Source organism: Plecotus auritus (genome assembly GCF_963455305.1).
Source record: "Plecotus auritus genome assembly, chromosome: 6".
In the NCBI taxonomy this organism is placed as follows: Eukaryota; Metazoa; Chordata; class Mammalia; order Chiroptera; family Vespertilionidae; genus Plecotus; species Plecotus auritus.
In genome coordinates, this window is record NC_137773.1 from 45,542,119 (window position 1) to 45,554,708 (window position 12,590).

The window sequence follows — 12,590 nt, forward strand, 5'->3', positions numbered from 1 at the left end:
AGGCTGCAGGCAGTGTCTATACAACACGTGATGGGCAGTGGGGGGCGTGGAGGCCGACCGGGAGTCCGAGGCGATGGGCAGTGAGTTAATACAACTTTGCCATTAATTCTACCTGTAATGAGTGAGGAGGGTCTAGGGTGACTTAGATTTCTGAGTTCCAAGTAGAAACGTGATACTCACCAGGTTAAGAATAGACGGGGGAGGACAGGTTTGGGTCAAAGGTTGGGCCCGGTTTTGTAGCGCTGAGGTGACAGCTCTGGGGCGATGTCTTCATTCGAGGTGAACATGCACCTGGAGACGGGGCAGGAGGAGAGTGTGAGGTGCAGGTCTGACCATCTCCTGCTCTAGCCGGGCAGGGCCTGGGCCTGGGCGAGCGGAGAGGCACAGAGAGGGGCACCAGGAGAGAATCACCACCACTTCTTTAAGTTTTGAGGCTGGCCTTAGGATTTAGCATAAAGATCTTAATCTTCGCATTAAGAACGTTTCCTAAAAACTCAGTGAGGTGTTTCCCAGTTTGTATTTAGCACCGGGAGACTCTGACCCTCTTAACTTCAGACGTGCAGGCTTCTGGCCCAGAGCCTGTGTCCTGCTGTGTGCTGTGCTGGGGGGTCCCGTGAGGCCCGCGTGGGTGAGCGTTGGCGCATGAGCCCTGGGAGTGGAGCGGCTCCAAGTGTCCAGCGCTCTGGCCCAGCGTCATGGCTGTCTCATTGGGGGTGTGGAGGTGAGCCTTGTGAGTTTGGTTAAATAAAACGGAACACTCGGTGATTTCTGCACTTTTAATTGTTCCTCTGGATGTTTGTGTCTTCAGGCCTGTCCACCACTTGGTCTCAGAATTCTCGGTCCCAGCACAGGAGAGGTTCCTGCTCCAGACATGAAGATCGGAAGCCTTCCGAGGTATTTCCTGAATGCTGGCGTGACGTATGTCTGACACGTGTGCATGAGAACACGAGACGACATACAGGCCCGAGGCTGATACTGATGTCTGTCTGTGAAACTTGGGCAAGTTATGTCACCTCCCTGTGCCTCAGTTTCCAGCTCTGTAAGAGGGGGATAACATAGGTGGTTACCTCAGGACTGTGATGAGGATTAAGGGGTTAATACACAGAGGTTGACACATACAAAGCACATAAAAAAGTGCTCAGTAACTGTTAGCTATTATTATCGTTAATTATATTCTTCTTTCCCTTTCTGTTCACTGTTTGCTGGCTCCCAACAACTTTTCCTCTGGCCAGGACATGAGCGAGTTCGGCGGCTGCCAGTCACTGCCAGCCTCAAGTTAGTTTTAGCCATAAATTGTGGCTTACTTGGCAACAACAATATAATTCTGGAAATTTTGTTTTGGGGATTATGCTTAAGGCTTTTTCCTTTTCCAGTTTGTTTCTCATCTTAATGTCTACCCTGCTCCCCATATTGTTATCTATTTAGCTGTCATCTGTCATTCTATTTAAGATTGTTTTTTGGTGCGTCTCTCTGCTGGCTTTTGTTGACTGGGGGCTCCTACCAGTCCTGAGGTGTTCCCTCTGAAAACCTCTGCGGGGCTCCGAGCACTGACACCATGGGAGAAAAGGCATTGTAGTTTACCCCAGTGTCCAAGTGAGCAGGTTGTAGGAGAGAGAGCCTTTGGTTCTGCCCCTTGGTTTTGCGCTGCCTCTTGGCGGAGTGACCTCACAGGTGGCCTCGCCACGGCCTCACCTGCAGCTCTCCTGCTTCTCTGGCAGAATGGGGCGTGCGGGGTGCTGTGTTAGAGTGCAGCAGAGACTCCCTCTCCAAGAGGAAGTAAGGAGTGCGCATCCTTTAGAATTGTAGAAACCTCCCCAGGAGACACTTCACCATTCGGGAAGGTGGCAGTTTTACTGCCCCGGCTCATTCCAGGTTCTGTCCCACGGAGCCTGCACTGCCCGCTTCCCTTTTGGTAGCCCTGGAGCGGCCAGGTCTGCTGCTCCTTTTTCCTTTAATTCCCTGTGCTGCCGGTAACGCCCGCTGTCTTTCTTACGTACTCCTGTGATTCCAGGGCAGGAATGGGGGAGCTGGGGCACATCAGTGCCCCCCGGGCACCTGGACTCTGCCTGTGCCTGACCCATGTTTTGTTCCAGATTTTTTCTAAGATTTCTCTGATTTCAAACACCTTTTTACCTAAAGCACTAATGTTGAATTCTGCCAGGGACCCGGGTGTCCATTTGGGGGCACCTGTTTTGGTTCTTGAGTATCCCCGTCCATCCCCATCCGAGTCTGAGTAAGGGAGTGGTGGGCTGCCGTTTTTCATTACTGCAGTTTGATTCTCCTTCTTCAGAACACGCTTCATTTTTTCACTTACAATGCTTAGTTGGAATGTGTTCTTAGTCTGATTTTCTTCCTGAAGCTGTGGACCTATCTTTTTGTTTTAAAGGACTTTTTCTTTGAGGCGGGGAGACCCTGGCCTGGCGGGGCACCTGCTTTGAGATCAGTGCTTGTAAGGAAGCCGATCTTCCTGTGCTTTTGTGGGGAGTGCACGAGGTTCTCGCTGTTCCTGGGGCGCTGGGAGCGGGGAGTGGCGTGCTGGGGAAAGCTCAGACACTGCCTCAGACTCTGCTCTGGTGAAGTGTATTAAAGTCATCACCAGCTTGAAAAGCCACCAGGAAAAACAAACATGGTCCTATTAGCCGGGATAGAATGTGAGCTGCGCTCCGCAGCACAAGAAAGAACCCCCTGTCCTTCTCAGGGGGAGCGAGCTCAGCATTGTGACTTGTGTAAACAGAGAGCGTGGCCTACAGATGCAGGCTCGCTCCCTGCCAAGTGCGGCTCTGGTGCCAGGGTCAGCGCTGTCGCCCAGAGACGGGCGTGGACGAGGAGACGGTGCCGGCTCCAGCCCCGCCAGGGCAGCAGGCCTGCAGGACGCCTTTGTGTGTCCCCTCGGGGCCCTGACACAGGCTGGAGGAGCTGTCTTGGCTGAGGGTCCTTTTGAGACTCTGTGGGTCTGTTTCTGGCAGGGAGAGGAGAGGGCAGTACTTTGCTTGTCTTCTTTGCCTCTCTCCCTTTCCTGCCTCCTCCCCACTCTGCACTAACAGCTCCTCCCTTGTAGCAGCTGTGTCGGGAAAGGTGTGCAAGTGTGCACGTGCTGTAAGGCCCTTTCTCGGACCAGTCTCCCAGGCCTGCCACTGCTTCTGTCCCAGTCTACTCTTCGCCTGGCACGAGCCAGCTGGGACCTGACCTCCCAGACACGTCGCCATATGCCCTGGGGCCTGGGGTAGGGCCGGTGAGGCGGAGTGCAGAAGGGGAGGCCCTGGTGGTTCCAGGTTTGTGTTTGAAGTTGCTACACAGTCAGTGGAGCTTCGTTTCTTAAATACCACCAAGAGCACACCTCCCTGCAGGGATCCCGCCCATGGTTTCTGCAGGGCTCCGTGAACTGAGAGTTCAGGAAAGCTGCTTTGCTGATGCTGTTGCAGCTGCTTTGTGGACGTGGAGCCACTGAGCCTGAGGCCAGGGTGTGGCAGGCTCAGGGCTTCCTGTCACAGGCCAGACTGGTTCTCTGTTGATCCAGTGACCTTGTTACGGGGCAGCTCCATGGTTACCCTGCAGCTGCTAGTGCTCTGAATAAGAAAGCAAATATCAAATGTCCGTGACCCTGTCTCTCCCTCTCCAGGTGTTTAGGACAGACCTGATCACCGCCATGAAGCTGCATGACTCCTACCAGCTGAACCCCGATGAGTACTACGTGTTGGCAGATCCCTGGAGACAGGAGTGGGAGAAGGGGGTCCAGGTGCCAGTCAGCCCTGGGACCATCCCTCAGCCTGTGGCCAGGTAGACGTGCCCCGAGGAGAACAGCTCTGCCTCTCCTGAGGGGCCTATCTGCCCCTCAGACAGGTGCTGAGAAGGGCAGTGTGTCCTCAGCACTGAGGTCCCCAGGGCCATAGGAACATGTCAGGTCCACAGGACAGTGACTTGGAGGACTGGCTGGGGGGTTTGGATGTTTGCACCCCCTGCTGTCCCTCTTCCTGAACGTGCATCTCCACCCCTGGTCACATTCACTCTGCAACGGTGGCTTCCTGGGTCCCATGGTGGCCACTTCACCTTAGGAGGACAGGTGTGGGGTAGCCAGGTTAGGTATGTGGAGGGGAGTTTGGGGAGATGAATGGATTAGGTGACTTTGCCCAGTTCTTCTTGTGGGGCTTTGTCTTGACTGACTCACAAACCACTTTGCCCCCTGAGGGTCGGGTCCTCAGGGACTCAGCTTCGCCAGAAGCTGCAGCCAGTTTGTTCTTGTCCTCTCATCCAGCTCCCCCGACCCTGGGCTGCTGGTGGGGAGAGGAGGGAGTGCCCTGGGCTCTGCTGGCGCTGGGCTTCTCTGCTGTTGCTTCCTCACCATCGCAGAGCGGACGGAGCTCGCCTCACCCTCACCCTCACCCTCACCCTACCCCTCCCCCTCCCCACTCAGTGTCTCTCCAGGCACTGGAGATGATTGAATTTGATCCTTGCTCTTCGGGATCTCTGCGACAAATGTCCACCTAGATCTGCAGGTTTAGATGATGGGTCGGTGGCCTCCATAGGCCGGATTCCTGGCCTGTGGGCGGGCCCGTCGTGGGTGGATGAGCAATGTGTTTGCCTTAGAGCGCACGCCTGGGGCACAACACCAGCCTGGCAATCCCAAGCTAGGAATTTGTCACCCATTTGTTCACTACATTTGGGAGCCCAGCATAACGGTTAACACAGCTTATGGACATTTTTAGCTGAACAAAAGCCTGCTCTTTGTTGAGTAGGAGAAATAACTGTCTAGTTAGCCCATCTCAGTGTCCTGTAGATGAAACCACTTTTGTAATGATAAGGTTGATGACAAAACTTGGACACAGTCTTTGGACAACTTGATGTTCACGCAGACTGCTGAGCAGAGATGTGGAGGGCTGGGTGGGCTCCCAGGCGGGTGGTCTGATAACCTCACATGCCCTCAGGGCCTTCGGGGGGCGTGGTGGATGAGACTGCTTCAGGTGTTAGGTGGGGGCAGAGGGTAAGGTAAGGAGGAGAGGGAGCGCGGGTTCTTGTCCTGGGATGTTGGGAGAGTCCCCGGCTGGGCTCACTCTGGTTCTTGGACCACTGAGTAATGGCTGAGGTCTGGTTTATTTTTAAGGTCAGACAGAGGGCTTCCCTTGGTTCCCCAGCATCAGCGGTGGCTGCTCTTGCTCCTCGATGTTCTCGAGAACCCAGTGCTTGGCGTCCAGCAGGCTGGGTGGTTCTGGTTGGAGGAAAGGGATTGAATGGGCAACGCTGGGCACCTAAGCGGCCACAGCACCTGCCGCTGTGGGTGGTGGTGGGGACGGGGTGTCGGGGAGGCTGAGTGGAAGGAGCTGGTTTTGAAGACCTGCAGGGTTTGCACTTGGATGTCTTTCCCTTTGGGTGCGTTAAGGACTCCTTAGTGTTATTAGCGGTGACATCAGGACTTTAAGCCTGTTAGTCTGGGATGACCTGGGTTTGGGTGCGGTGGAGACTCCCCTGGGGCCTTTGCACAGCCTGGCTGGCCTGTGGCAGAAAGGATGACCCGTCTGCCTCGTGTTTGCTGTTAACTAGGGTCGTGTCGGAAGAGAAGTCCCTCATGTTCATCAGGCCCAAGAAATATATCGTCGCTTCAGGCTCCGAGCCCCCGGAGCTGGGCTACGTGGACATCCGTGCGCTGGCCGATGGCGTGTGTCGGTACGACCTCAATGACATGGACGCGGCGTGGCTGGAGCTGACCAACGAGGAGTTCAAGGAGATGGGTGAGGCCCGTGCTATTGTTTGTTACTAGCGCTGTCTGTTGAGATGGACTCAGGGACTGGGCCGGTGAGGGACCTTCCCGCTGGCCATGGAGGCAGGGTTCCCGCCCTGCCCTGATCTTTACCTCACGGGCACGAAAGCCAGAGAAACAAAGTGACTGTCCCTGGACCATAGAGGGCCCGGCACTCCTTTCCCAGTGGTGCAGTTCAGATCTCTGCCCTGCCGCTGAGTCCACTCCAGCACTGAGTCCACTCCAGCGTTGAGTCCACTCCAGCGCTGAGTCCACTCCAGCTCTCCAGCCCGGCTCCCTTCAAGACCCTGCAGCGGCTCCCTTCCAGACCCCGCAGCGGCTCCCTTCCAGACCCCGCAGCGGCTCCCTTCCAGACCCCACAGCACAGCGATGCCTCCTCACCAGGTCCTGTTCCTAAGCTGGAGTGCCTGCCTCTTTCCCCAGGGATCTGTCCTCTCCGGAGCCCCGTTCCTCCCTCCCCCAGCCCCGCCCAGCCATCTCTTTGCCTTGAGTTTGCTCGTTTTCTGTGTGAGGGCGGAGCTTCTGCGCCACACTCACTGCATCTCCAGGTCCAGGATGGAGACCGGGTGGCATGCCGTTTCCCCTCTGCACTCCTGATTGCTGAGGGTCTCTCGAGGTGTCCTGATGAGTAAGACTGTGAAGTCTAGTCTGAGCTCGGTGCAGAACACTGGGAGGATTTTTGCACCGAGCTCAGACTAGACTTGACAGTCTTCTCAGAGCTCTCGTGGAGGTGAATGCTGTTTCAGCTTTATCCATCTACCACCTGCTTTACAGCAGTTTTGTAGAGACCAAGTGCGCTTGACTGACCAGGTGGCCTGTGTTAGGCACAGGGCACAGCCAGAGCCACTGGTGCCTTTGAGGCGGTTTAGTGATGAGTCCTGGGCTGACTCCTCAGTGGGAAGGAAGTGCCCAGTACATAGGCAGCTGTGTAACATGAACTGAACACGTGTTTTTATTGGTCTTTTTAATGGTGAGAATTAATTACAGGGCATAGGATTGTATTTTCAAAACCAGTGGTGTTTTTAGAACTACATACTAGGAGTGCCTGGCCACGCAGAGACTGTCTCATAGTTAAATAGGGTTTGCGATGGTAGGTGCTTTTTTTGAATAAGCGTTTAGGGCTTATCACACTGTCAGCTCTATTGTGGTGGTTCTCAGATTTTCGTAAAAACCCAAGAAATGTTAATTTGATGGTTTTAAACTTGTGATAGTGCACAGAGGTCGTTGTTGGCTCTAATGACATTTCTGTTGTTTCTTGCCACTTCAGTGTTCTGTCTGAATAGTATTTGCAGCCTATTTTTTTCTATCTGCGTGAGTATTTTCATTGTAGGAAGTTTGGACTCTATCCACAAGTGGAATAAAATAGAAGGCTCATCCCACCACTGGCTTTAACCACGAGAACCACTGGAGATGTATGTTTGATCCTTCTTGCCTAAGAATGCAGTTCATTTGATTCACAATGAGCTGTCTCCGAGGCTTCCGACAGTCCTTGTGTTTTGGCCTCTCATGTGTCTGATTAACTGTGCCTCTCAGTGTAGTCGGTTCAGAGGGTGAAGAGGGATGAACCGGGTAAGAGCATCCAGTGCTCACAGGGGAATCTGTTTTGAGGGCATCGTCACAAGTAGTAAGGAAAGTTTTCAAACACCCAAGCCACAACACGGGGTCAGGTCAGGGCTTTGAAGTCACTCCCATGATCGTTGATGTATAACATCGTAATGAAATGACTATTGAACGACAGTGCATTGAACATCATCGATCCCTTTTGGGGTTTATCTTGTGTTTTCTACTTACAACACAGCGTCTCCCGTGGAGGGCATGAGGGCATGCAGTAGAAAATGTGTGGGACGCTCAGGATGGATTTACTTATAATATTACTTATTCACTGCAAATTACTCATACATGTAAACACACGGTTGCCTGGTGATGCCTGTGGCTGGGGGTTACTGAGGCAGGCTCTGCGCCCCCAGGCATGCCGGAGCTGGACGAGGGCACCATGGAGAGGGTCCTGGAGGAGTTTGAGCAGCGCTGCTCCGACAACATGAACCACGCCATCGAGACGGAAGAGGGCCTGGGCATCGAGTACGACGAGGACGTGGTATGTGACGTCTGCCAGTCGCCGGACGGTGAGGACGGCAACGAGATGGTGTTCTGTGACAAATGCAACATCTGCGTGCACCAGGTATGTGGGCAGCGAGGCCCAGACAGAAACGCCGGGCCTGAGCCCGTCTGTCACCAGGACACCCGGAGAGGCTGCGTCTCCCTCCAGACAGGGCCGTTCTCCGGCTTCCCCGAGGGAGTTAAGAAATGGGTCCCGACATCTCGCTGTCCCTAAGCGGTTCTTAGTGTTTGAAGTATTTCTTGATACTTTTACAACCAGAAGCGTAGACTCCTTTGTGAGACTCTCTCTCCTTGACATGGTCTTAGTCCTGCCCATGGAAGCAGGTTCACTTAAAAAGAATATACGTGCCCCTCTGCCCGGCGCCAGCACCTGAGTTCAGGTATTAAGAACACTGAAAAACCTTGAAAAGGTGGGTAGTTAGCTGGATTGGTTTCCTCGGACTGTCATAACGAAGTGCCACCAACTGCGTGGCGTAAATATAGAAGCTTGTCATGCTGTTCTGGAGACTAGAAGTCTGAAACAAGGTGCGGGCAGGGCCCATTGCCCGAGGGTCCTTCCCCGCCTCTCCCACCCTCCCAGCGTCGTGTGGTTTGCTGACCGTCGTCGGTGCTCCTGGACTTGCAGTTGCACATGTGTCTCTGCCTTTGCCATATGGTGTCCTCCTGTGGGTGTCTTCACACCTGACATCATCTTATAGGGCTACCTGTCCTATGGAATTCAAGGCCCACCCTCCCCCAGTGTGATTTCCTCTTAACTGACCACATCTGCAATGCCCCTGTTTCCAAATAAGGCTGCATTCTGAGGTACTGGGTTAGGACTTGGACATCTCTTTTTGGGATACGGTTTAACCCGTAACACTTGCAAATGTGTTAGTGTGTAAACTGAGCTGTTAAGAGGAAGGAGTTCCCTCTCCTGGAAAGGGATTTCCTGTCCTCCCTGATTGATTCCAGTAGGGTTTGGTGATTACTCTGTGAAAAGTAATCCGTAGGCGTCAGTAAGGGTGGACACTGGGACAATCTCAGTCTCTCTTACCTCTCTTACTTAATTTCAGTGCAGTAATGAAGTGACTCGGATTTCTGTGGGGACTCACGTTCACATACACTGTTAGGATTTAAAAGACTACCCTGAGGTCCTTTCTTTGAATTCACTGTTTATGCCGACATCAACTAACTTAGACAACGGTGGAGATTGCTCGGCGACCTTGGGAGAAGAGTCAGGTTCGCTCTGGGACTTTCTTGGATTATCTTTCTGTACGATGTGCTGCCTCTTGGCCTCCCCTCTGCCTGGAGACCTCACCTGCCCTGGTCCTGTCCCACTCATCCTGAGAGAGCGACACCCAGTCTCTCCCTGCAGTCACTGGAGCCCGGCTCGCAGCCCTGCCTGGTTTTCCAGTCGTTGAGGAAGCTTACCTGGGATGATCGCGACTCCTTGTAGGGTTTCGTTGTGACAAGACCGTGAGCACCGTGACTACCATAGTTGTTTTTTGTTGCTGGTGCTGTTAACTTGGATGACTTTTCAGGTTTTTTTCCTATTTTACTTATTTTGCCCCTGAGAAACAGTTTGTTTGAAAAAGGGGTTCTGCTTGGAAGCTCTCAAACCCCGTTTCGTAGAGAAGTAACTGATGTCAGGGGGGCTGCTCAGGGCCCCTGTGGGTTAGTGGCCATTGGAGCTGGGAGTTGGGGTGTCCGGGCCCCCAGCCACCCCTCTGCCTGGTCTTGTTCCTCCTGCCATAACCAACTGTGTCTTCCCTTAGCTTTCCCTTGTGGTTCGTTTTTTCTTTGAGGCGTGCTTCAGGGCTTGACTAAAGGCATATTTTATTTAATCTTTTAATTTTGTTTAGCCTTGCTTTTCTGTTAAAAAAAAAAAATCTTTTCAAATGTGACTTTCTCTAGAATGCCTGATAGAAACCTTCGCGTGTTGGAAACCTTACTAGTGTCATTTCGCTCTATTTAAAGTTGTTTCCCGTCAGTCTGTGTTGACAGTGGCTCATTCATGGCGCTGACATCGCGCCCTGAGCTCTGTCTGGCTGCTCACTCCGCCCGCTCTCATCCCTGCGGTTTCCTTTCTGCGTCCTGCACTCGCAGACGGCACTGGGCTGCTTTCCTGTCTGGAGGGCTGGAGCCCGTGACTGTCTCCCGACTTCTTGACTCCCAGTTCATCTGAGGACAGCGGCTTGCAGTTGGTGTTTAGAGGCTCTGAACCTGCTACCGGCGTGGTTTTATTTCCTCACTTATTTAACGCTTTGCCTTTCCGTGCTTTGAGCCATCTTAGCTTGTAAAAGCCTTGATTTCTGCCGTTGGCTTTCTTGTGCAGAACAGGTTTTGCTCTAAGTGTCAGTTAAAAAGGCCAGATCCCCTCGGTCTAGAAAGTCGCACCTTTCTGGGCCTGCGGGTTCACTGGGGAGTGTTGGTAGCTGTTGAGCCCAGGGAGCGAGGATGCTCCTTAGCTGGTGTTCCGTTGCCAGCGCGTTTCCCAGCTTTGGGAGGCTCTCGGTTGCCCTGTGCTGTTTTCTCACTTTGAGTCCCCCCCACACCAGGAAGCTGGGGGCAGCGTCCCCCCTTTAACCTCGAGGATCTGTGGCTCAGTGTTGAGAGGTGGGTGGCCCGTGGTGTCCGTAGCCACACAGCAGAGCAGACTCTTCACAAACCTGTCTGTCCTCGGGGAGTGTTCAGAACCACCTGGTGGTGAGCGAGGCGTGTGATACCCGCAGACATCATGCACCTCCCGGCTGCCGGGTGAGGCCGCCTGGCTTTTACCTGAAGGGAGAGGGTCCCTGTGCGGTGGGCACAGGAGTGCTTCTGTTTCGCCACTTGTCCTGTGTAAAACCTTCCGGGTGTTTTAAGAGTAATAGGCATAATGGGAAAAATGAACCCTTTTCTTTCTCTCTTTTCTCTTTTCCTCTGGGGCGCTGGCCTTACAGGCCTGCTATGGAATCCTGAAGGTCCCCGAGGGCAGCTGGCTGTGCCGGACGTGTGCCCTGGGGGTGCAGCCCAAGTGCTTGCTGTGCCCCAAGAAAGGCGGAGCCATGAAGCCCACCCGCAGCGGGACCAAGTGGGTCCACGTCAGCTGTGCTCTGTGGATCCCCGAGGTGGGTGTGGTTTTACAGGAGGTTCTAGCTTTTAGCTGGGGTGGCGGAGGGGGCCACTCACAAATAGGCCACATTGTAGCTGATGAGGAAAAGGACACCTTCTAAGTGCTACCCGTTTCCTCCCCTTTACCTGAATCTCCAGCACACCTCCCTCTGGCCAGGGGGTGCAAACCTGTGGCAATATTAACCGAGGCAGCAGTGCGTGGGATGGTGTTCAGGCTTCGATTCAGTTGCCCATCACGGCTAATCCTCCCACTGGGACACGGGCCCCAGGAGCAGACCTGCAGCTTCTGGGCTGTGGCCAGGGCGCCGAGCCCTTCCCCCAGGACTGCTCCTGGCGACAGTCCACGGGACACCACCATGGTTAGGAGCCACTGCTCTAGGTCATATTTCTGTGATTTTTATTGGAATTCTCCCTTAGCCTCAACCTTTTTAATTTCAGGTCTGGTGTAATTTATTTCCAGTCCCAGACCTTGACTAATTTAATTTGCATGGTTCACTGTGGAGAATATCATTTTCGATTCAAATTTCAGCGTTTTTGGTGTGTGATTCTTGGTGCATTTTCCTCCCGAGGAAAATTATCTGGGGACGGTTGGGGTTGTGGCTTCATGCCTCAGGTCCCGGTAGCGCCGGGCCTCATGGTTTGCTATTAACGGGGACCCGGTTCAGTGACCCAGGCCCTGTGCCAAGGAGAGCTGTGTGTCTTGGTAGTTTTCCACTGTGTAGTAACCTTTCCAGTTTGAAGAGGATGGTTTTCTTTAGTGAGACAGACACTGAAGTCAGTCTGTGTAGACGTGCTCCACCTTCAGCTCTGACCGCTTCAGGTGGGCCTGAGCTGTGGTGGGCGCCTGTCAGGCTCAGCTGAGACGTGCACGCTCGGTTATCTGAGTGTTCTGGGAACAGGCACGTCTGAGTCACATGACTCCCAGATGCTCAGGGTGGAGGGAATGGACCCTGGGCTCTGGGCTCTCCTGTCCCTGAACTGTCCCCTGAGCTGTCCTGATACGTTCAAGTTAGGGGTGTGCCCCTCCTAGGAGGTTGAGTGCCCCTTGCCCCTGTCTGGTGGGGGGTGGTGGGGTACGGGAAGTAACACATCTTTTAGTTTCTGCCACCCGTGTTCAGCCTTGGTCTGTCTGACGGCCTTGGCGCACTCTCGCTGTTTCTTGGGCCCTAGGTGAGCATTGGCAGCCCCGAGAAGATGGAGCCCATCACGAAGGTGTCTCACATCCCCAGCAGTCGGTGGGCGCTGGTGTGCAGCCTCTGCAACGAGAAGTTTGGGGCCTCCATACAGGTATGGCCTAGCCCCAGTGGCTTCTTTTCCTTCCCTGTGTTGCAGGGAGCAGGATGGGGTGTGGGGGGGTGTCTGTGAACTCTGGAGATTGGAGGTGAATTCAGGAAGCAGGATGGGGGTCTCACGCTCTTATGGGGAGGATAGGACTGGCTCCAGCGTGGTCTGATCCTGTGTTGTGGGTAGATTGTGTTCTGTGTAAGCAGAACGCCAGCTGGGCCATCACAGGGCCACTCGGGCTCCGTCTGAGCTGCGAGGACGGTCAGTTTGTCTGCTGGCACCCTCCCTGCTCCCAGCCTGGCAGACGCCTCCGGGGAAGAGCCAGCGTTTGCACTGGAGGTTG

General features: G+C 54.0%; 1 protein-coding gene across 4 annotated transcripts in view; it reads left to right on the top strand.

Annotated features, from left to right (window-relative positions):
- Positions 1–12,590, top strand: part of JADE1 (jade family PHD finger 1) — a 51,793-nt gene that overhangs the window by 25,758 nt on the left and 13,445 nt on the right. For all 4 annotated transcript variants that reach the window (XM_080676889.1, XM_080676890.1, XM_080676891.1 and 1 more), the window contains exons 3-8: positions 809–894; positions 3,620–3,777; positions 5,536–5,723; positions 7,720–7,931; positions 10,792–10,959; positions 12,134–12,250. In XM_080676889.1, the coding sequence (XP_080533015.1) occupies positions 809–894; positions 3,620–3,777; positions 5,536–5,723; positions 7,720–7,931; positions 10,792–10,959; positions 12,134–12,250 (929 nt within the window). The remainder of the gene's footprint in view (positions 1–808; positions 895–3,619; positions 3,778–5,535; positions 5,724–7,719; positions 7,932–10,791; positions 10,960–12,133; positions 12,251–12,590) is intronic.